The sequence below is a fragment of the Lathamus discolor genome, chromosome 2 (assembly GCF_037157495.1).
Source record: "Lathamus discolor isolate bLatDis1 chromosome 2, bLatDis1.hap1, whole genome shotgun sequence".
Classification (NCBI taxonomy): Eukaryota; Metazoa; Chordata; class Aves; order Psittaciformes; family Psittacidae; genus Lathamus; species Lathamus discolor.
Window position 1 is genome coordinate 55,266,721 of NC_088885.1, and position 21,265 is coordinate 55,287,985.

The 21,265-nt window shown below is 46.1% G+C and overlaps 2 protein-coding genes across 2 annotated transcripts in view; one reads left to right on the forward strand and one right to left on the reverse strand.

Moving 5' to 3' along the window:
* Positions 1-273: 273 nt before the first annotated feature.
* Positions 274-11,069, forward strand: ACAA1 (acetyl-CoA acyltransferase 1). Its single transcript, XM_065666888.1, has 12 exons — positions 274-507; positions 1,378-1,471; positions 1,756-1,813; positions 2,566-2,645; positions 3,074-3,116; positions 4,814-4,912; positions 5,332-5,412; positions 7,600-7,790; positions 7,877-8,056; positions 8,855-8,910; positions 9,510-9,655; positions 9,925-11,069. The coding sequence occupies exons 1-12, from the start codon at positions 313-315 to the stop codon at positions 9,998-10,000; spliced, it is 1,299 nt and encodes a 432-aa protein (XP_065522960.1). The 5' UTR covers positions 274-312; the 3' UTR covers positions 10,001-11,069.
* Positions 11,070-11,984: 915 nt separating this feature from the next.
* DLEC1 (DLEC1 cilia and flagella associated protein) overlaps positions 11,985-21,265 on the reverse strand; it is a 41,074-nt gene continuing 31,793 nt past the window's right edge. Inside the window, exons 31-38 of the mRNA XM_065666887.1 lie at positions 19,847-19,969; positions 18,538-18,632; positions 18,362-18,446; positions 17,631-17,831; positions 16,582-16,743; positions 15,410-15,563; positions 14,706-14,826; positions 11,985-12,196 (exon numbers count right to left, since the gene is read on the reverse strand). Coding sequence (XP_065522959.1) covers positions 12,079-12,196; positions 14,706-14,826; positions 15,410-15,563; positions 16,582-16,743; positions 17,631-17,831; positions 18,362-18,446; positions 18,538-18,632; positions 19,847-19,969 — 1,059 coding nt within the window. The 3' untranslated portion in view covers positions 11,985-12,078. The remainder of the gene's footprint in view (positions 12,197-14,705; positions 14,827-15,409; positions 15,564-16,581; positions 16,744-17,630; positions 17,832-18,361; positions 18,447-18,537; positions 18,633-19,846; positions 19,970-21,265) is intronic.

Here is a 21,265-nt window from a genome sequence, read left to right on the forward strand (position 1 = left end):
TTTCCCTTTTTCCTGTTTCTCCCGGTTTTATTTTTCCCGGTTTTTTCTCTTTTCCAGGTTTTCCTCCCTCTTTTCTTTTCCTCTTCTCTCCCTTCTTTTCTCCCCGCCGTTTCCTTCCTCTCCCTGCCCTTTGACGGTGCTCACCCGTTTCACTAGCGCTTGTTTCGCCGCTCCCGGGTGCCCTCGCCGCACGTCCCCGTTCCCCAGCTGTCAGCTCCCATTGGCCCTCCCCGCTGGGGGCGGGGCCATGCAAATGAGCCCGTGCGTCCCGCCGCGTCCCGCCCCGCCGGTACCTGAGGTGGCAGTGACAAGATGGCGGCGGCGCGGCGGGCGCAGCTGGTGCTGGGGCACCTCTCCGCTTCCCCTCCGCGGGCGGGCAGCAGGGTTAGCGCCGCGCCGTGCGGCAGTCGCGCCGGGGTCTCGCCGCGGGCCGCCAGCCCCGACGATGTGGTGGTGGTGCACGGGCGGAGGACCGCCATCGCCCGCGCCAAGCGCGGCGGCTTCAAGGTATGGCCCGGCTGCGCTGTCCTGCTCCCGGGGTGCTGCGGGGACTGCCGCCTCCCTGCCCGCGGTTGCCGAGCCCCGCAGCGTGCCGGGTCCGGGCCCCCGCAGCACCGCTCCGGTGCAGGTGGAGATGTGGGACCCCCAGCCACGGCCCGGCAGCGGGCTCTGCTCTGTAATGGTACAAGAGGCACTTTCCGGTGGTTTTAGCGCCGGGGGGTGCACGGCCCAGGTGCGGTAGGACCGCTGGCACCCCAGGAAACCAGCCAATATCCCGGCGAGTTTCCCGGCTCCTGGTAAAGCCCGGGGCAGGTCTCTCCATGCTGCTCTTACCCGAGTGCTCGAACAGAGCAACCGCTTGGAAAGGCAGCATCCCCGTGCCCTGCACAGCCAGGTACCGACACCGCCTCACACGGATGCGCTGCCCTTCTGGAGCGGCCCCTCGCCTCCCTGGGGGGCAGTGTCCGGGGGCTCAGACCGAGGGTGCAAGGATGGCCGCGGAGGGTGTGCATTGCTTGTCATCCTTCAAGATGGGTCTCGCCATGCTGGGGGGCCCTCTCACCGGCGGAGGGGTCACCCGTGTTTCGTTCACAAGATAAACTGAAGGGCTCTGCTCGCTAAGTCTTGTCACATAACTCAACATTGAAGGCCCTACAAAGTGTGCTCATGTGAAACTGAGGTAGGTAAGAAAGCAGCAGGTGTTACAGTGTGTGAAGGTAAAAAACATGGAACTTTTGGAGACAGTGACAGCCATAATGAGCTGAGAAGTGGAGTAAAGCTGCCTAAGCCCGAGTCCTGTGAAGTAGCCTGAGGGTGAACTGGTGAGGGAGCAGTTACTGGTGTTTGCTGAGCAGCTCTAATCCCCTATGCTTTTAGGATACTACACCTGATGAACTACTGTCTGCTGTTATGACAGCCGTCCTTCAAGATGTCAGTCTTCGTCCTGAGGCCCTGGGAGACATCTGTGTGGGTGAGTGAACAACCTCTGTCTGGACTGAAGCTCCTGGTCTGGACAGCTCTCCGGGGCAGGCTGCTCCTGGGGTACTTGGAAGTATTGTGGGGTCGGAAGGGGTTAGTTTGCAGTATTAGGTTTCTGAAATCAGTGTGTCCCTCATCACTGGTCTGTTACGTGGTGGGGCTCTGATCTGGGTGCCAGGTGGTACCAAGCCATGGGGATGTTGTATCCCTTCGGTGCCCACAGTAAATAGTGAGGGGAATGCAACCCATTGACTGGAACCGTATCTTTGCACCCAGGAAACGTGCTGCAGCCTGGAGCCGGCGCTTTGATTGCGAGAGTTGCACAGTTCCTAAGGTAAACTCTCAGCCGGACTGAGGTTCGTCCTCTCTCAGGCCTTGGCTGCGGGGCAGCACTGTGTCAGAGGTTGCGATGAGGCTCGTGCGCTCCTAGGTTGTTACAGCACATCACCTTTTGCCTAGAAATTAGACTTTGATCGGGTGTTTGGAGGAGCAGGGACAGGGAGGCAGAGGTGAGGCTGTTTCATCTGTTTGTGCCTCCTGTGTTGGGCCTCTGAATGGGAGATCTTGTTTTGTGGGCTCCCAGCTGTACCAGCTGCTTCTGCACACTTCCAGGCTGCACTTCCCTCCACTCTGTGGTCCCAAAACCATTGAGTTGTCTCAAGTCTTTCTGTTCCTTCCCCAGTGGTTTGTACTGAGCTGGATCTCAGCTTCTAAATAGCCGGTGTCTGTTGCCAAGTGATGAGGTGCAGGCACAGCCCGCCTGTAACCATGAATATTGGAGAGCTTTTCAGTATTTCTGGCCCCAGTCGAAGCTTGGGAATGAAGCGCGCAAGAGGCCCTGCTTAGAGTGGACTTTCTAAAAGACACACCTGTGGGGAAACAGCTTGCGAACCACTTGCAAATCAAGTGTGGAAATTCTCTCCGAACTTTGCTTTCTCTTGGTGCAGGACCAAATAGGTCAACAAATGCATGAAGGGATCTGTCTTGAACTTGAGGGTTAAAGTTTAATCGCATGGTTTAATGCTGTCTTTAGAGCTTTGTTTTGTTGCGTCACTGAGTCTTAGTCAGCACTGTCTTGTTTTCTAGTGGTATTCCAGAGACGGTGCCGTGCTCGAGCGTGAACCGGCAGTGCTCCTCTGGCCTACAGGCTGTTATCAATATAGCAGGTAAGGGATCAGAGGCGATGCCTGCCCCACCCCAAGTGCTCCTTTCTCCTGTTCTCCAATCTCTCTGAGCAGTAGAAGTAGCAGTAATGCCTGCTGTTAGGAATCCTTGGCGTTACTAGTTGAATACTTTTATATCCTTGAGTTGCTCAGTTTACTCCTAGGAACTAACTTGGCTTTCTGAGAGTGAGTTCTACCATCACTTCAGTGTCAGGCAGCTTCAGCCCTCTAGTGCTCTCTGCATGTCAGGTCATGGCTGGTCTTCAGCCTCATCAGCTCCTTGACCTGTCTTATGTTGTGATAGGTGGAAGGGAAGAGGGAATGCCCTGGTTGCCTGTGGTGGGTGCCTCAGGGGTCCATGAAACCGCAGCTAGAATGGAAACGCTTTTGCTCCTAATGATAATAAGACTGTTTCTGCACTGCTGTTACAGGTGGCATCCGAAATGGATCGTATGACATTGGCTTGGCCTGTGGGTAAGAAAGTCTTTCTATGGTACTCTGTCCCTCTGCAAGAGCTCTTGTGTGAGGAATTAGAAACCCTTTCCCACCACATCTGTTCCCCCCAGAGAAACAGATGCTGTCCTCATTTGACAAATAGTGATTAAACTTTAAAAGTAGGACCTGAGTTTATGTGGTGGCTGCAGATGCAATTCCTATATTTCCAGAGGCTGCTGAGTACTTTACAGAAGATCAGGTCATGTTAAAGGAGGGAAGGTGCCTGAATATCCTTTAATTCTCCTGGAAGTTTTGGTCTTGGTGACATGTCAGCTGGAGTTGCAATAAGAGGCTGAGTATCTCTTACAAGCATGCAACAACCTGTTCTATTAGGGTCCTCTGGCCCTGCTGTGGGATACCACTTGTGTGCAGAGCCTGAAAGAACCCTCCGCAATTAGCTTTCTAACTGATCTCAAATTAACTAGTGTCTTAGAAGACCAGCAGCTATCTTGGATAAGGAAATAAATGGTCTACCCATGCTAATAACTGTTCTACAGGCCTACAGGAGATGTTGTTCTGCAGTGGACAGGCAAACTGTTCTTTGCTTCAGTCCCACCATCATAAGAAGTGTTTATTTCTTAGAGGGTTATGTAAATGCTAGGTTGGCTTTGGAGAAATGCTGGTGACCACATGCATATTCACTTCAGAAGAATGAATGAAAAGTAAAACAAAATCTCTTAAGCTACAAATAGCTTTTATGAGTTGGGTTTATCCCAAGTCACGCTTGTCCCAAGTGGACTCACCCACTCTGTAGGTGGAAAGATACTGGATGACAACACAAAACGCAGAAGCTGTGGTTTGCTCTTACTTCAAACCTGATTCTGTGCCTTCCTTCGGGGAGTAGGTGCAGCTGAAGCCAAGTAATGCACTGTCCCATAGCAGAGTTTAAATTCCTGATAAGCTGCTGGGGGAAAGCCCTTGTTTTCTGCTTCCCTTGCATTTTACAGGAATAGTTCCCTTGTTTACTCTTCATAGTGTTTGTGTGGAGTGCAGAGTAGAACCCTCTTCAAACCCTCTTCCCATTGTAGGCTTTGTGGTCTAGGCTGACTTTTCAAATGTTCACTGGTCTTAAGTGATGGCTTAAGTGTGTTCCTGCAGTAAACTTGGATATCTTCAAGCTGTTAATTCATTTGTAGGTCAAAGGCTGCAGCCTCTGGGATCAGCGTCTTAGATTCTTTCTGTTGTGAAATATAAATGGTGTAACTCAGTGAAGCATCTCCATAGGTTTGCTTAATGCTTTCCTTATTTTACTGCCAACCAGTGCTTAACGTGTAAGTTGCATTTTTATGGCTGCTGACAATCTCACTTCAAACTTCACTCCTAGAAACTTAGGTTTCTTGCTGTGTTTGAGGTTGGAAGTGCTGGAATCTTTAGCAGTTCCTTCCTAGCTGGGGAAACACGAGAAATTAACTGTTATTAATGACTGACATTGTTATTCTGTTCCAGTGAAATAAGGACCAATTTAATGTAGCAATCTGTTTTCATTTCATAGTAATTCTGATACTGATGACTGAAGAGCTTCTGCCTTGTCCAGTTCTTTTTTATTAGTGATGTTTCTGTGGGGTAGTAGGAATTCAAGTTGTAAAGACACTGAGTTTTGGTCAAGCTTAGTGGCACAAGAACCAGGAATGTACTGTGAAGCACTGTTTGCAAATTCAGATCTTTCCTGTGTTTAGCGTGGAAACCATGTCCCTCAGAAGTGCAAATAACCCTGGTGACATCAGTTCCAGCTTGATGGAAAACAGCAAAGCAAGGGATTGCCTGATTCCTATGGGGTAAGTGGTTCCTCCTCCCAAAGTTTAGGGGGTTTCCAGATGGTCTGTCTCCTCAGTTATTGTACTGTTCCAGATCAATATGAATGTGGTCAGCTTGGATCTGTATGTGTCGGCATCTGCCTTGGTTGTGGTAGAAGATGAATTATGTGAAATGGGGGAAGATCAGCAACTCTGATGAAAGATTTCCTTGTCTTACGTCTTAAGCTCACTGGCTTAATGAGCAAGCAAAATGGATTTGAACCATGTTTTCATCCTAGAGTTGATTTGGGATTTGCTTCTGCCAAGCAGTTCTTGGTTGGGAAGGCAGCAGTTAGCTTTGAGGCTAAAGCCAGTGCTTGTACTTTGTGTTGTCTTAGGAGAAGCCAACTGCAGATCCATTAGTGTCTCATTGGATTCATTCTTTGTTGTTGTTTTCCCAGAATAACCTCAGAAAATGTGGCAGAGAAGTTTGGAGTTTCCCGAAAGAAGCAAGATGCCTTTGCCTTGGCTTCCCAGCAAAAGTAAATGTTTGGGGTTTTTTTTAACTTTTTAGTTAAGGAATAAATACAGATAGAAAATGCACTGCTACTTCCTAAGCGTGGTTAAGTACAGCCTTCCTGTTGCCTTCCAAATCTTAATCTTGAGTGAAGAAGCTTGAGATGGTCAGAGTGAAGATCGGTGCATGTCCCGGGTTGTGTGGTGAGGAAACCCAAGTCCAGAGCTTTGCTGGGGACTGTGAGACTAATCTTGTGCTGGTACCACCAGGCATTGAGCCCTGAGCAGTGAGTGCCCCTGTGTTTTTTCAGCATCCAAAGGATACAACCTCTGTGAGGTTTCTAAAACAAATGTGCAGCATTTTGTAGTGGCTTTCGCTCAGTGTAGGAGTAGAAGCAGGAGGAACCTTTCCTGAGAGGGAATATTTAACTGTAGCTGTATCTAGAGGATGGCTGAGCTCATGAGAAGAGTGGCGTGTCTTCACTGCAGGTGTTTGGCTCTAAATGAGCCCAGTCCTACCTCTCATAACCTTCCTCTTAGGTCAGATCACTGCTGAAGTCAGCTGATGCCTGGAACCCAAGGGCCGTTCTGGCATTCTAACAGCAGCAGGTGACATGTTAAAGTCATGGCCATCAAAGAGTTAAAGTAACTTTCAGAGCTCTCTTTAAGCATCGCCCCGGTCCAATTATTTATCTAAAAAGGAAGCCACTGCACAGGCCAGTTAACCTTTAAATTCTGGCCCTGCTTCTCAGGGAACTTGGCATGCCAGCCTTTCTCACTGACACTGAGCTGATAACACAAAAGGGTATGTGAATGTGATCCTCACCTCTCACATAAGGAAGGGGGTGATTTTCTGGCCTCAGTCTCAGGATGTCTGTGAAGTTACTGGTCTGTCCCTCAGCTCTTTGCTCCAAGTCTCACTTACCTGGGAGTTTTAAATATTTTCATTTTATTATGAGAAGCTGAGAGAGCTGGGCTTGTTCAGCCTGGAGAAGAGAAGGCTGCTTGGAGACCTCGGAGCAGCTTCCAGTGCCTAAAGGGGCTGACAAGAAACCTGGAAAGGGGCTTTAAAAGGGCAGGTAGGGACAGGACAAGGGGGAATGGCTTTAAACTGACAGAGAGGAGATTGAGATGGGATCTGAGGCAGAAGTTCTTCCCTGTGAGGGTGGCGAGGCACTGGCACAGGTTGCCCAGAGAAGCTGTGGCTGCCCCATCCCTGGCAGTGTTCAAGGCCAGGTTGGATGGGGCTTGGAGCAACCTTAGTGGAGGGTGTCCCTGCGTGGTAGCAGAGGGTTGGAACTGGATGAGCTTTGAGGGTCATTCCAACCCAAACCGTCCTGTGATTCTATGATTAGTTAAAGTGATGGCGGTGTAAAACAAGCTTTCAGTCTCCAATTTGTATTCCCTGTAACAGGCGCTGTGCTGCTAGAAGGTAAATCTAAACTGTGGAGGCTTTTAAAATAACTTTTTGGATGCGAAAGATTAAAACTGTGCCCTGATCTCATTCTAATTTAACTAATTCTATTCTGCTCACTTACATCAGTCTGTGTCAGTTGCTCCCTCCTGCTAATTCGGCTGTCTTGGGGACCAGACCCTGTCTTCAACACACCTTTACTGCTTAAATTAAGTGATACCCTTGTGTGTAGTCATGCTGAACTATGCAATAAACACTGCAACTCTTTTGGGCTGAAAGGTTGCATTTAGATGCCAGAAGATTATACCTGGTCTGTGGTTTAGAGCTCAACTTGTCTTTAATAGGACAAACCCAGGAATGAGTGAAGCTTTAGCCATTCCTTAGCCTGTCGGAAGTTATTAGCATTACGTGGAGGTTTAGCCCACGTGCCCAGTTTAAACTCTCAGAAATAAGAGTTGGTGTTTGAACAGTTGTGCTGTGACTGTACCACTGGACAAGTACAACTTCATGCTGTGCACTGTAGGAGTCAGTCACAGCGGCATTGATGGGAACAGAATGGGTTTGGGGAGAACACCCATAAAAGTTAGTGATACATTTTCCATTATGAAGAGGTATAAAGTTTGTCTTCCCATGAATAGAGCCAAATATTGGCCTGTTGTCTTGTCCACTACTTGGCAATGTTGTACCTGTGTACTAAGTCATACCTTAGTTCATTCTCTTATTAACTGGTTTCCTTGACATTAGTTCTCTTGCAGTTCACCTCCAGAATATTTTAATCTTTCCTGATCTTCTTTAACAGAGCAGCAAAAGCTCAGCAGATGGGACTGTTTAAAACTGAGATTGTTCCAGTGAAGACCACCATTCTAGATAATCAGGGCAACCAAAAACCAATCACCGTGCACCAAGATGAAGGGATTAGGCCCTCCACAACCCTGGAGGGCTTGGCAAAGCTAAAGCCTGCCTTCAAAGAGGATGGTAGCACTACAGCAGGTCAGCTCTGTTGTTAAACTGGTGTTCCTGTGGTTTACCTGCCTTGTAATAGAATGTGCTTAGACAAAAGAGATCTCTTCCAACAGGTAATGCCAGCCAAGTCAGTGATGGAGCAGCTGCTGTTCTCCTGGCAAAGCGCTCCAAAGCAGCACAGCTGGGACTCCCCATCCTGGGAGTGCTAAGGTCCTTTGCTGTGGTTGGAGTCCCACCTGATGTGATGGGCATAGGGCCGGCATACGCGATCCCTGTTGCTGTGGAAAAGGCAGGTAAGAACCACTTGTTGTTCACCCAGTGTTTGGCACAAGGCAAATCAGACTCTGCAGGCTGAAATTTATATTACTCAAGCCTGTGCAGCAGTCAGCCATAGGAACAATGAACTTAGAGTCAAAACCTTCCTGCCTCAGGTTGTTGTAGTACTTTTTGCTTGTACTCATGTCTAAATTGTCGTCTGCTCACCTTTGAGAAGCTCAGGATTAAATCCCTGCACGGTCTCAACAACAGTTAACATGTGGCACATGATTTAGTGTTTGTTTAGTGCTGTTTTCCTTAATATGACCGGGGAGGGGGGTATTGTGTTTAATATGACCGGGGGGAAGGGGGGGGGGGGGGGGATTGTGTTTGATTCGGGTTTGGGGTTTGTTTTACAATTTTGGCATCTGACCAGTCCTGAGAAGTTTTCCTTGGGGTCCTTGGCATACTCATTAGGTTAAATAGCTTTCATAGTTTGTGATTATTGTTGTGTCCAGCTGTCATTGCTGTGATCACCTGTTCACTGATAGTTTTCAGTCTCAAAATACCCTTCAAGCTTTAAGCCCTCTGCAGACACATCCCAATTAATCTAAGGAAATTTTGCAAACTCGGCGACAAACTACCATGAGCTGTTGCAGTCTTTAGATGTTGTACATAAACGTTTACAAGTGTAGATACCCCACACGGAGCCAATGCCCTTTTTGTCATTAATGAAGTAGGACTAGAACTCAGAAGGGGAGGCTGTGAGTGAATTACTCTGAGATAGTCATAAGGCAAAAATACCTGCTTTTAAATCCTGGCTTTTTAAACCATAGGTCTGACTCTGGCTGACATTGATATATATGAAATTAATGAAGCCTTTGCAAGCCAGGTGAGTGATCATCCTGTTTAAGTTGCAGCATTGCATGGCAGCTGAGTGTATTTCAGCTTAGTCTCCAAGTTAAATCTGAACTTGTTCTACATATCATTAACTTGTTCTACATATTACATAGACAAATGTTAATAACATGCACACGACTATTGGAGGTCCTTGATGAAAGGTAGAAACTTCAATACTGTACCTGCCACAGATTTGTGATGTACCTGTCAGAAAGTACGTGGGCTCCAGTTTGAGGTGGAGTGGATGGGCTTAGCTCACTTCCCTGTGCTTGGGATTTGTAATTAGTTCCACTCCTTTCCATTGGGAAGGATGGTCTAATTGGAATCAGGTCTCTCAGTGCTAACTGTTTAATACTTTCAGAGTAGCTGACACAAGGATGTGGCGTTGGTGTAGTAATACATAGTTTAAATTCATTTTAAGCACACATCTTTTGAAGCCCCTTGAACTCCTAGGACCGTCTGCTGTCCCTCCTTATGTAGGCATGAGATGGCCAGTCTTCTCTGCAGTCCTTTTAGCTCTCTGTTGCAGGAGAGCTGAGACCTAATGAAGGTGAGAGCATCTCCATGAAGCCATTCCCTCTGTCTTTCTAGGCTGTGTACTGTGTTGAAAAGCTGGGCATTCCAATGGAGAAAGTCAATCCCCTGGGAGGAGCCATAGCTCTGGGGCACCCACTGGGCTGTACGGGTGCTCGTCAAGTTGTCACCTTACTCAATGAATTGAAGCGCAGAGGGAAGAGGTGAGCACTGAGGAACAGTATTAACCTTAATGCCTCACATGTGTGTAAGTAGCTTAGTAACCGTCATTGTGGGTTAAGCTTTCTCCATCTCTCTGATAGGTTTTGAACAGGAATTTCTAATGGCCCTCCTAAGGGAGGGCTGTGTAATGTCTTGCTGCCCTTTCTAACCCAAGCCATTCTGTGAATCTGGGATTGTAGGATTCTCTCCCTCCCCAGCTGATTTAAACTAATCTGTCTTTTTCTTAATCCTATGTGTTCTTCCCTTTCAGAGCATACGGTGTGGTGTCAATGTGCATTGGAACTGGCATGGGCGCTGCAGCAGTGTTTGAGTACCCAGGGAACTAACCTCCAGCCTACTACTGAAACAACCCAACAGCTAATTCTCTGCCTTCCCTAGTAATAGCAAATGATTTGGACTGTGAAATTAAGTGGACTCTGGGATTCATTACTAGATCTACAAATTTTGGGCACAAACTGTGAAGTAGAATAATCCATAGAGACCTACTGAGCCAGTGGGAAAATGCAGAACTGGCAAATGGCAGCCTGACAGCAGAAATGGGTTCAGCTGAGGTCCAGGCGCAGGCCCTTGTGTGGTGATTACAAATGGATATTTCTAATTTAACCAGTCCCTTTATTCTGTGACTGCTGTCAGAGAGTAGTTCATGGTACAGTATTTTTGTATGACGAATTGTCTAAAAGCGTCACTCAAAACAAAACAATCAGTGCATTTGAAAAGGCTTTTCCGGGGTTGTCTTAAAAGATGTCACCATCTCACAGGGAGCATGGAGCAGCTTGTTTGAAAAAAGTGCAAAGACTTTACATTGTTTCCATTACAACTGCCCCTGTCCCATCCAAGTCATAAACTGGCTCTGCCCTAAGGTGTCCCTATGCTGGAGACTGGGCTATAGCTTTCTGCTTCTAACCAGGCTGCTCTGAAGCCTCCAGGGGAGTAAAGTGGAAGGACTAGAATGTAATTCACACAGGAGGTGCCTGAACAGAAAAGTGCTGCTGAATTGCGACAAGCCAGGACTTGAAAGTGGCCTTGCCACCTTTTTTCCTCCATCTTTTTCCACAGCTCACGTGACTCTTAAGTTAAAGGAGGGTCTTACGATTAATGATTACCTAACATAAAAGAGATTTCAGCATTACTCTTACTGCAAGCACTATACAAACATCAGTGACATCTCAGCGCTAATACAAATATATATTTCTTCTGATAAAGTTCTCCCTTACCTGTTCTCTCTCTTACAATCACTGAAGCTCAGCACTAACAGCTTGAATATGAAATGTCGTCATCCACTTTGACACGTTAAAAAGCTTGGATTTGTAACACAGACTGAAGTTCTTTTTCCTGGCTCTTGGTTTTGCACTTAATAATACAATTCGGTTCTTGCAATATATTTGTTTTCTTTTTCTGGTGTTGTTTGTTAGTTGAACGCCATGATTAGTTAGAGCTGTGTGATAGGCTCCTGTTCCAGTGCTGCAGTCTGTCCCCCTCCCCACCAATCACTCAGGCTGTATTTTAGAGCAAGAAGATGAAATTATTTAGCAGTTGCAGAGAGGCATTAGAGTTCCTCAAGGGTCTTTTTTTGCACTGTGTATAGAATGAGTTCTTGCTAGTACAAATTTGGTTTAAACTGGGCAGAAGGCAACAATCACGCATCTTCTGTTCTCCTCGGGTGGGGAGGGCAGCCCCCTCTTCCCCAAACACACTGCCGGTAACAAAAGCCTTTTATATGATGGGAGTGGAAAACTTAACAGGCCCAGAAGTGGGAATTTCAGTGACCTTTAGCTAAAGTAATGCTAAAAACATTTAGAGAAGTGTCAGTAAATGGGAACCATGTGGGGGGAAGGCATTCAAAGGCAGAAGGGTTCCTCCCTCTGTAGCTGAAGGGGATGTTCTCAATGCCCAAGCATGATGAAACGCACAGGTTGGTCATCTTCCAAGAAGTCCAGGGAAAGTTGGCTCTTCCCCTTTTCATGTAAGGGAGACAGCCTGGGGAATGCTGGCCTGTTCACTGGTTCTTGCTTTTATGATGTGTCAATATCTTTTTAATGGCAAACAAATAAGCAAGGCAAAACAAAAACTACTTTATGAGGTACAAACAGTCTTTAATTGTAATTGGAGGCATGCAGAGGGGTTTGGCCTAACTGTTACTATGGCTGCTTCGCTATTTCAAACCAATTACTTTGCAGAGCCTGGGGGTAGTGGTTAAGCTTATCACAGTGGTAAAAGTAATAGAATGAGATTATGACTCTCCTGTTTAAAGTACCATGAACTTCTTCATGCCCTCATAACTTAAAATTCCATTCTGCTAAAATTCTAGTCCATAATAAACCAGCTGACAATACAGGCTCAGTGGATGGCACAGCTGCATCCAACCTGTTACCTTGACATTTGTCCCACGGTGTCTTGCTTAAATTTAATACAGGTCTTCGTACCTGCCATCGTAGGTTCCTTGCCCCTTGATCTGTAGCTTGCAGGGCTTCTCCCCCAGTATTCCAGTAACAGTCATGACTGCTTTGTACTGAATGTCGCTCCTGAAATGCGGTGCAAAAGGACAGTTCAGTGACAGGGAGATGCAATTCTCTGTTTAAGGATGAGATTAGTTACTTTGTGGAGGAAAAGGGGGAGAACGGTGCTCTGAGCCATAAAACTGCTTCTGATCATGAGCACCAGTCTCTCATGTTGGTGTTGAGTCTGGGGGTTGCAGGACCACTTTAGAGTGTCATGGCCCACAGCTACATAGGGGATGTTTGAGAAGGATAATGCAGCCTGTACCTGAAGTAAAGATGTTGAGTTATTAACTTCATATTGCAAAGAAAAACTTGAGTATCTTCCTACTGAAAAAAATCTATTTTAGTTAGACAAACAAATTCTGCTGAGGGCTTGTGTTCAGGAATAAACCAGTGCCTGCACTGCCCTGATGTGAAAACTGATCCTGTGACAGCATTTGAAACAAGAAAGTTTTTGTCAACTTGCTTAAGACAAGGGGCAGTCAGTGGAGTCCAGGTTGTAAGTGAGCATCAAGCAGCTTACAGCAACCGTAGTTTTGTGCGAAGTGGAAGTCTTGCAGTGCAACTGGCCTAAGGCTAATGCTGTGCAGTGCTCCAGAGACTGCTCATCTGAAGGATTTCTCTGCGTCCGAGAGATGGCTGTTGTAAAGCCTGAGGCAAGAGCCTGTGCTGCCATACAACTTCTATTTTGTCTTCCTCACAAAAGATTCCCCTGCAGGAAGACCACTGATTTAGGGAGGCAAGTTATTAAAATTACCTCACACCTTGCATATAGTTATTTGCTAATGCCACACTGGTCCCGGGTGCTGGGGGATGCGTAGTCTGGAGCTGAACAGACAAGCTGGCTGCTGTACAGCAGCATCTCTGGTTCCAGGCATGCTGATTGTCAGACAAAAAGAAGTGCTTCCGGCACATTCAGAAACACTACAGAAAAACTTTGGCAGTCAGAGCCTGGGGAGGTCTTTGATCCATGAAGCTGCAGAGCCAGGACAGCTTAGAGCAGCTGCTCAAGCCTTCATCCCAGTGAGATTCCAGTAGCTCCAGTGATAGAGATCTCACAGTGTATTCCAGGGAGACTGAAGTTACACCAGTAGCTCATGTCACCTTAAATCATTGGGATAGACTGCCTTTCTTAAGGTTTATGTCACCATGCGGTAACTTCCAAGAACATAAGCTGAATTTTATACAGGAGTTGCATCTCTTTAGTTACAGCGAAGAGATTAAAGGCTTTGGGAATCACAGAATGGTTTGGGTTGGAAGGGCCTTTAAAGCTCATCTAGTTCCAACCCCCTGCTGTGGGCATGAACACCTTCCACTGGAGCAGCAACCTGGCCTTGAACACTGCCAGGGATGGGGCAGCCACAGCTTCTCTGGGCAACCTGTGCCAGGGCCTCACCACCCTCACAGGGAAGAATTTTTTTCCCCATCAGGAAAAAAAATTCAGTTTCTCAACACCCACCACCCCTGAGCCCTTCTCCTCAGGGCTGCTCTCCAGTCTCCCCCTGCCTGGATTCAGGACCTAGCACTTGGCCTTGTTGAATTTCATGAGATTCGCACTGTCCCACTTCTCCAGCCTGTGCCAATCCCTCTGGATGGCATCCCTTCCCCCGGTGTGTCACCACACCACACTGCTCAGTGTCATCAGCCTAGCTCTGCCAGGCACAACTAGGTCCTAGCCCTGACAAAGGTTATGATGTTTATAGGACAAAGTCATTTTCATCTGCTTGCTTCTGTTCTTTAAAGGTCATTTGCCTGCAGCTCGCGTTATCTTCACTATGCGGAAAACCTTTGGACTAGACAAAAATACCTTGTTGCTTTTCTTTCTCAAACGCCTTGACTGTAACACCAACCATTGCACCAGGCTGTGCAAAACAACTGGTGTCACTGCATCAGAACAACATTTTGCTCTATTTGTTTCATCAGGAGCTACTTTTAATGCATGTAGGGAAGTACAGGAATTAAATAATTTCTTTCAGAAAGGAGCCACATAAACTGTAGTGAAGGACCCCTGAGACTGACCGCAAAACACACTGCACTTTCCCACAGGATAAACAGATGCTCTAGTGGAATTCTGAACTACTCTGGACACATTTCGCCCTCTGTTCTCATTAATAAAGTGCTGGATGCATAAAGGACTCAGTTGTTGTATTGGCCTCTGCACTGACTTAGACAGCCTTGAGATCTACCTACTGCTGAAGATGTTGCCCTAAAGAAAGAGGTTTTATGCAGCGGCATGTAGTCAGTGTGTCATGCCGACTGTTGGAACAGCATGATTTCAAGTGTATTAATCCAAAGCTGAAATTCTGGGTATCAAATACAAAAGAAATCCCATATATAGGAGCAGCGCAGAGAATGTGGTTGTGTGGAAAAAGTACCAGCTGGGAGCCCAGGATTGGGATGTGTTAGAATTAAAATGAGCAGCCTGGTAACACAAGAAAAGAGTAGACTTGCTCTTTGCTTTCAGTGACCACTCACACCATAAACTGGGGCTTGACAGGCAATAGCAGCAAGATCTCAGTCCTGTTATCTGTACCTTGCAGTAAAGCTGATCTGCAGAATCGCTTTGGTAGGTGGGTCCCCTTCACGTGCCTCCAAAATGCCATTAGTAGGGGAAACAGAAAACACCTTCACGTTGTTATGCCTTTCCTGTTCATCTGCAGTGAAAATCACAGGTAAATATCACAGAAATACAAATCCCTTCATATAAGATTGTATAACATAGCATGCTCAAACCAATGTGCCTCTGCACTAGCCGACTAATAAATCATGTCCTGCATGTGGCCATGTCTGTTTTCATCCCATAATCAAGGGGATCAGTGGCCTCCATGTCAAAATAATAAAGCCCTGATCCTCTTTCCTTTGAAGCCCATCTGTTTTTAACATCATTAGGCAGAAGCTCAAACCAAACACATGAGGAGCTGCTGCTTCTTGTTGCCTCTTAGGATTGAATAACGAATGAGCAAAGCATGCCTATTACTTGTAGGGGTTGTGATCCAATCTTTGGTTAAATCTGAGTAACTGCTGAAAGCCATAGAGATACACTGATGTCAGAAAAAGAAAAAGCCCTTGTAAGTGAGAACATGACACCAGAAGCAGACCTGATTGACACATTTGCAGCCAACATCCTCATATATTGGCTATCTATCTATTGAGTGAATGCAGGCAGTCTTACTAAAAATAAAACCACTGAATAGTAAAACTATACAACAAGGAAATCTGATTGCAAATGCAGAATACCCAGCAAAGCAGTCCAGTAACTTCTACAGCCACTCCTGTTACACAAGAAGACATGTTCAATCTTGGTCTGTCCAACAAAGCAGCTCTTGAAATGAACTGTGTGGCAGGAGAGCTTCAGAACTGGAACAGTGAGGTAAGCAGTCACTGGGACCAGCTGCAAAAACAGAGGAAAGGGAAAGAAGGAAAAAAACCCCACCTGATTTTTGTAGAGCTTTAACAGAAACTGCTGCAGGTGGATCATTCTTAACCTCCAGCACTGAATCAAGAGTAGTTGCTCTGTGTTCTTTCGTAATAGAGTTGATTCCCCATTCTACAGCTTTCAGTGAATGAAGTTGTTACTTGTTTTACTTTTTTGGGGACAGGTTTTCAAACCAGACACTGTGATCTTAATGAAATAACATGGAATGAACATCCTCACTTGTTATTTGGGTTTTCTGCAGAGATGCAGACATTACAGCATCTCAACGTCCCTTAGGACTGTACGTGACCCACTGTGAATCGTTTAATTTGTGCAGATTGCCCGAGATTACTATTAAATTGACTGTGTCTTATGTACGGTGTTTGGACCTTACATAGATCACTCCTCAGAAATACCTGGTATGAAACAAAACACAAACAAAAAAACCCACCAATGCCTGCAGTGTACTGGAACTGCTGAACACTTTGCGGGGGTTATAGCTTTCCATCTGGAAGAGACTGGTCTTTAGATGTGTGTGGGCTGTGAACACACCACATGAGTTAGACCCAGGAGACTTCAAGAAGCACGCGGGTACTGCAGGAGGCAATGCTTGCTGACTCAGTTGCTGGCATGATCACTGAGACAGTCCTGACCCCATGTCTCAGAAGGACACTGGGAGTCAGACTGTGACTGGGCATGCTGCCCTCAGATTGAGTTGGATCACCATCACTGTCATGCTGTGCAAAGAGCTGGGGTACCAGGGTTCAGACCCAAAACTGCTCTGTACATATCAGTGTCACCTGCAGCTTCAATGGAGTCACCTGCAGCTTCAGTGGAGAGCTATTTGCAAATCCCTGGTCATTCACTTGAACTGGATGACACAATTTAGAGATGGCTGTATTTCAAAGCTGAGTAAACCCTAAGGCAATCCAAGCAGAGATGCTGATAGAACACAGCCCCTTCTCAGGATCCAGAGATCTGGTTCTGATCTTACCTGGGTAGTGCGGTTACTATATTCGATGACCAGATTTTGATTAAACTTCAGCTTTCTCTCTCCGTTCTCAAATTGGAGCACTTGGAAGCCAGGAAGCAGCTGGGTATCTGGCAAATGCTGATACGTAAGTAACTCCAGAGTTGTGTGGAATGACACTTTCACCTGTGGGAAGAGGAATTCAGATGACCATCACATAAGAAGACACAATGTGCAGGAAATCCAAAGTAAACATTGCTCAAAGGCCCAGATGCACATTTTCCCACTGGAACCCAAAGGTGTCAATGCCAGCAACCAAATTCCCATTGGAACAAAGCCTTATAACTCAAGAAAAACCACAGCTATTTCCTATGAATCCAGTACACAGAGATAGAGTGTAAAGGTGAACAGCTAATCTCCGAACCACAGCGGAGAAACAGTCTCTAGGAAGAAAAATTCCTGTTCTAAATTCCTGAGGTTACACATACCATATTCCCAAAGCTGTCTTAAACATGCAAGCTGTCTTTCTTCCCACGCGTGCAGAATTAAGATATGCTTCCATGTCAAAATGAACACTAAAAAACGAGAAGCACACTTCAAAAATACAACTGTTAGGGATTCTTTGCACCCCAGCTAATTCTTGTCTTTGGACTTTGTTTCCTTTAATGTCATTGTGCAGACCCCAAGCAAAGCAATTTTTTTTGTTTGCATCACCTGTATCTAACTTAAGGAAATAAGGGCCTGCAGCCTTTGGGAATCTTTTAATTTTTCCAGCATATATATCTGGCTGTTGATTTAGGTGAGCTCCAAAAACAACAGGGTTTTCTGCGGGAGGTTGCAACAGGTCAGAGTTGATGAGAAAAGCTCATCAGGGCCACTGCAGACAAACATTTTGTACCCACAATACAGAGGTCAAACTTGCAGTAGTTGGCTCTTGTTGGTATACCAACATTTCCCCTGAAACTGGGAGATTTCTAGACTGGTGTTTTTCTTGCGGTTCATCTGGGCCGTGCTGCCACACCAGTTACACTCAACTATCTACTCTGGCACGGCATTATTATTTTTGAGCCTACCAGCATGTTTTGCTGTGGATAAAGTACAAGTTGTGGTTGCTGTCCTTCTTCCTCCCTCTTGCTGTGGGATGTTTTGGTGCTCTTTTGGGGATCTGTGCTGGAGAGGCTGAAGGGCGTAGACAGAAGGAGCCTGAAGTACAGAGGAACCTTAGTGTAATTGATGAGTTTCAGACTTTGAGTCATCACTGAATTGGTCAAAACCTGGTGGAGAAATGATTCAAAACTGGTTAGTTTTAACTCCCTGGAGAGGGTTGTGCTGGTCTGCCTGCTCATTCAGCATCAGCAGGGATCGGAAGGGCTTTATCCCAAAGCAACCCAGTATTTTCTGCTTGCGTTTTCCGAAATTTCTTGAGTAAAAACCCCAATATATAAATAATGTAATACGGTTAAAAAGCCTTTGAATGCCAAGAGAAACAGGAACTGACCAGGCTGCTCTGAGTGACTTATTCTATCAGATCTTTCATCCTGAAATTAAATACTTATTTTTCTACTTGCAAGCCCCTCTTCAAAGAAAGACATAAAATAGGCACTGCCTGAACTCAGTTTTGCTTATTCCTGGCTAAAAAGACCTTAAGGTCCTTTTGTGTTACTTATCTTCCTATGTGCAACATAGACAATAGCAACATGAGGCTACTGGAACTAAAGATGCATTTTAAAAACCAGGTGCATGCAGCTCTGAATTCACACAATAGTACAAACCAGCCAAATACATCCATGCGTGAAATACTTACTTCTAACATAGGATGATCTGGTAAGAGATCACTTGCCATTGCATGAAACACCATTCCTCTGTCAAGATCCATGTCTACTTGCAACCTGAGTGTAAAAAATCAGAGCTGGTCAGTGCCCTTTCCTCCAGGCTGATCTATTCTGGGGCTGTACCAGCCTTGGGAGTGAGGGTACTTACAGAGCATGCCTTACAAAAGCTTGTAAGTCTACTCGTAGCTGTGGTACTTCATAGCGGTGCTTGCGATGTACTTTGTTAGGTACTGTCTTTGTATGCTGAAAACAGAAATGATGTATAAACTGATAGTAATAAAACCCCAAACCTACTTCTAGCCTAAGAGACTGTTAGACAAAATAGGATTCTGCTTCTTTGTGAGGCACAATGGTGACATATAAGGAAAGGCAAAAGCTAAGCAGTAGTTGAACTCTGAATTCTGGTTAATGCACATACTCCTTCATTCAGGAATAAAACCCATCAGGGATGCTTTTATTAAATATTCTGTTATCATTCATTCATTATACCTTGCACTTTTGCAATGATTCACATCAGAGAATTGCAGAACAATTCATATAACATTATTCAAACCTCACATTAGCCTTTGAGCTGGAGTTGTGGAAGAGGAAGTTTCCCAGAGGAGAAAGATGCTGTCTAAATTCACACAGGAAGGTGGATGCAGAGCCAGGAACAGAACTCAGCAGTCCTGAGTCTCAGTCCCATTGTTAACTACTGTTATCAATAAAACCTGATGTTGTGATAGTGTTTCAAATCCTGGGCTTTTGTCTGGGGTCTACTGCACCAGACAAAGTAAGAAGATGGGACATTCCTATCCCAGAATGCTTCCAAAGCAAATGTAACAAATGAACAACCCCAGTTAAGGAAGGATGTAACAGGGTAGCAGGAACAGGACTGTTTATACAGACTGGCCAGGTACACAGCAGCCTGTACATAAATTACAGGAAGGGAAACAATTATTTTCTAGTCATCTTTTCTAGTCATCTGGACCTCTTGGAGCAAGTCCAGAGGAGGCCATGAAGATGCTCCGAGGGCTGGAGCACGTCTCCTATGGAGACAGGCTGAGAGAGCTGGGCTTGTTCAGCATGGAGAAGAGCAAGCTTCGTGGAGAAGAGCAGCTTCCAGTGCCTAAAGGGGGATGGCAGGAAATCTGGAGAGGGGCTTTTTACCAATACATGTAGTGATAGGACAAGGGGGAATGGCTTTAAACTGAAAGAGGGTGAATTTAGGTATTAGGAAGACGACCTTTACTGTGAGGGTGCTGAGGCCGCGGCACAGGTTGCCCAGAGAAGCTGTGGCTGCCCTGTCCCTGGCAGTGTTCAAGGCCAGGTTGGTTGGGGCTTGGAGCAACCTGGTCTAGTGGAAGGTGTCCCTGCCTATGTCAGGGGGTTGGAACTGGGTGAGCTTTAAGGTCCCTCCCAACCCAAACCATTCTGTGATTCTGTGAACTTTAGCCTTGCCGCGATAGTCAGTTTACCTTGTCGTCTAAGCTCAAGAAACCCAGCACAAACCCTTCACACTGCACTTCAGTCGCAGTCTCTGGGAGTACGTGTGGGGTGAAGGCGATGCAAACGGAGATGCTGCCACCTTCTGGAACCACCTGCAGTCGAGAGACAACTGTTCAGTAGTGCAGGGAGCTGCCTGGGATTGCACAAGCGTCCTTCTTAGCCCTGAGCAGCTAAAACTGAGTTGCGCAAGCAGCAGGAACTGCTCTCAGGCTTGCAATAAAATGACACCATGTGACAACAAACCCGACAATTATTTCAGCTGCAAATATCAGTGCAGCCACTCTTTACCATCAACAGAGTTTAAGCATAGTCACAGACCAACTCTCTAAGTACACAAACATACGTGTTTGTTTTTAAAAACACCCAGTTCTGCCCACTCTTACTCCATAGCTAACTCGGATGATTCTCCCACAACTGACAACACTGACAGATAGAAGCAGCATCTTTTTAAAGAGTTACAAGTGTGACTTCCGGGTATTTTATGGTTCAGTTTACTCTTTGCTGGTTTTTATTTTACATGAAAGCAGGGAATGTAATCAAATACACCAGTCAGCTACAGCAGATTTTCTGGCATTTACAGGTTCAATAGATCCTGCTTTCTTTAGGTGCATTATACCTGTTACGGTTAAATCCTGCTATTGCTGCAGAAAAACTTTTGCCATCTCCCTGCAGAGCCAATTCACATCTAGCCGAGTTTGTAAGCTCAAGCGCCACATGGCATGTACTGCTTTCAGGCTTCTGCTGTGCACATGCAAAGTCCCCCCTTTCATGTGACCAGTGGGTGAGATGTTTGCTGTTGTTGGACCTACATTCAGTAGAAGCAAAACTAGCTCAGCTCTCCTTGCACAGTATTCCCCTTCTCAGAGTGTTGAGGAGTGTAAGAGAGCTCTGCCTAAAGTCTAGAAGGGCCAGAGCAGAGCTAGTGAGCTCTGCATTGTCAACACAACACTGCAAGGTCTGTGCATTGTGGTCAGAGAGAGCTTAGCTGTTCTGACATGGATATAAGCCAGGTCTGGCCAGCTGGCCTGCACAACACCTGAGATAACGGACCTTCCTGGAGCAATAGTAGGAAGACAGAGAATGTTTCTGCAGAGAACAACCTGAATGACTCTACAGGCATCAGCTCCATTCCACAGGGGTACACCCAGCTGCTGGCTGCCCGGACAGATTCTGCCTCCATAATGCAGCACTTGTTTATCGGAACTATCTCAGCCCAAATAACCCCGAAGTTGGCCATGGGCTTCATTTATTTGAGATGCCATCTCTGTAATTATGTCTTTTATGTAATCTTTAGCTCACTCTAACTTGTAACTGAAGCTCTTTGGCAAAAAGCTTGCTAATATTAGGAATTAAAATTGTCACACTGATGTTTCAGGCAACCCTGTCCC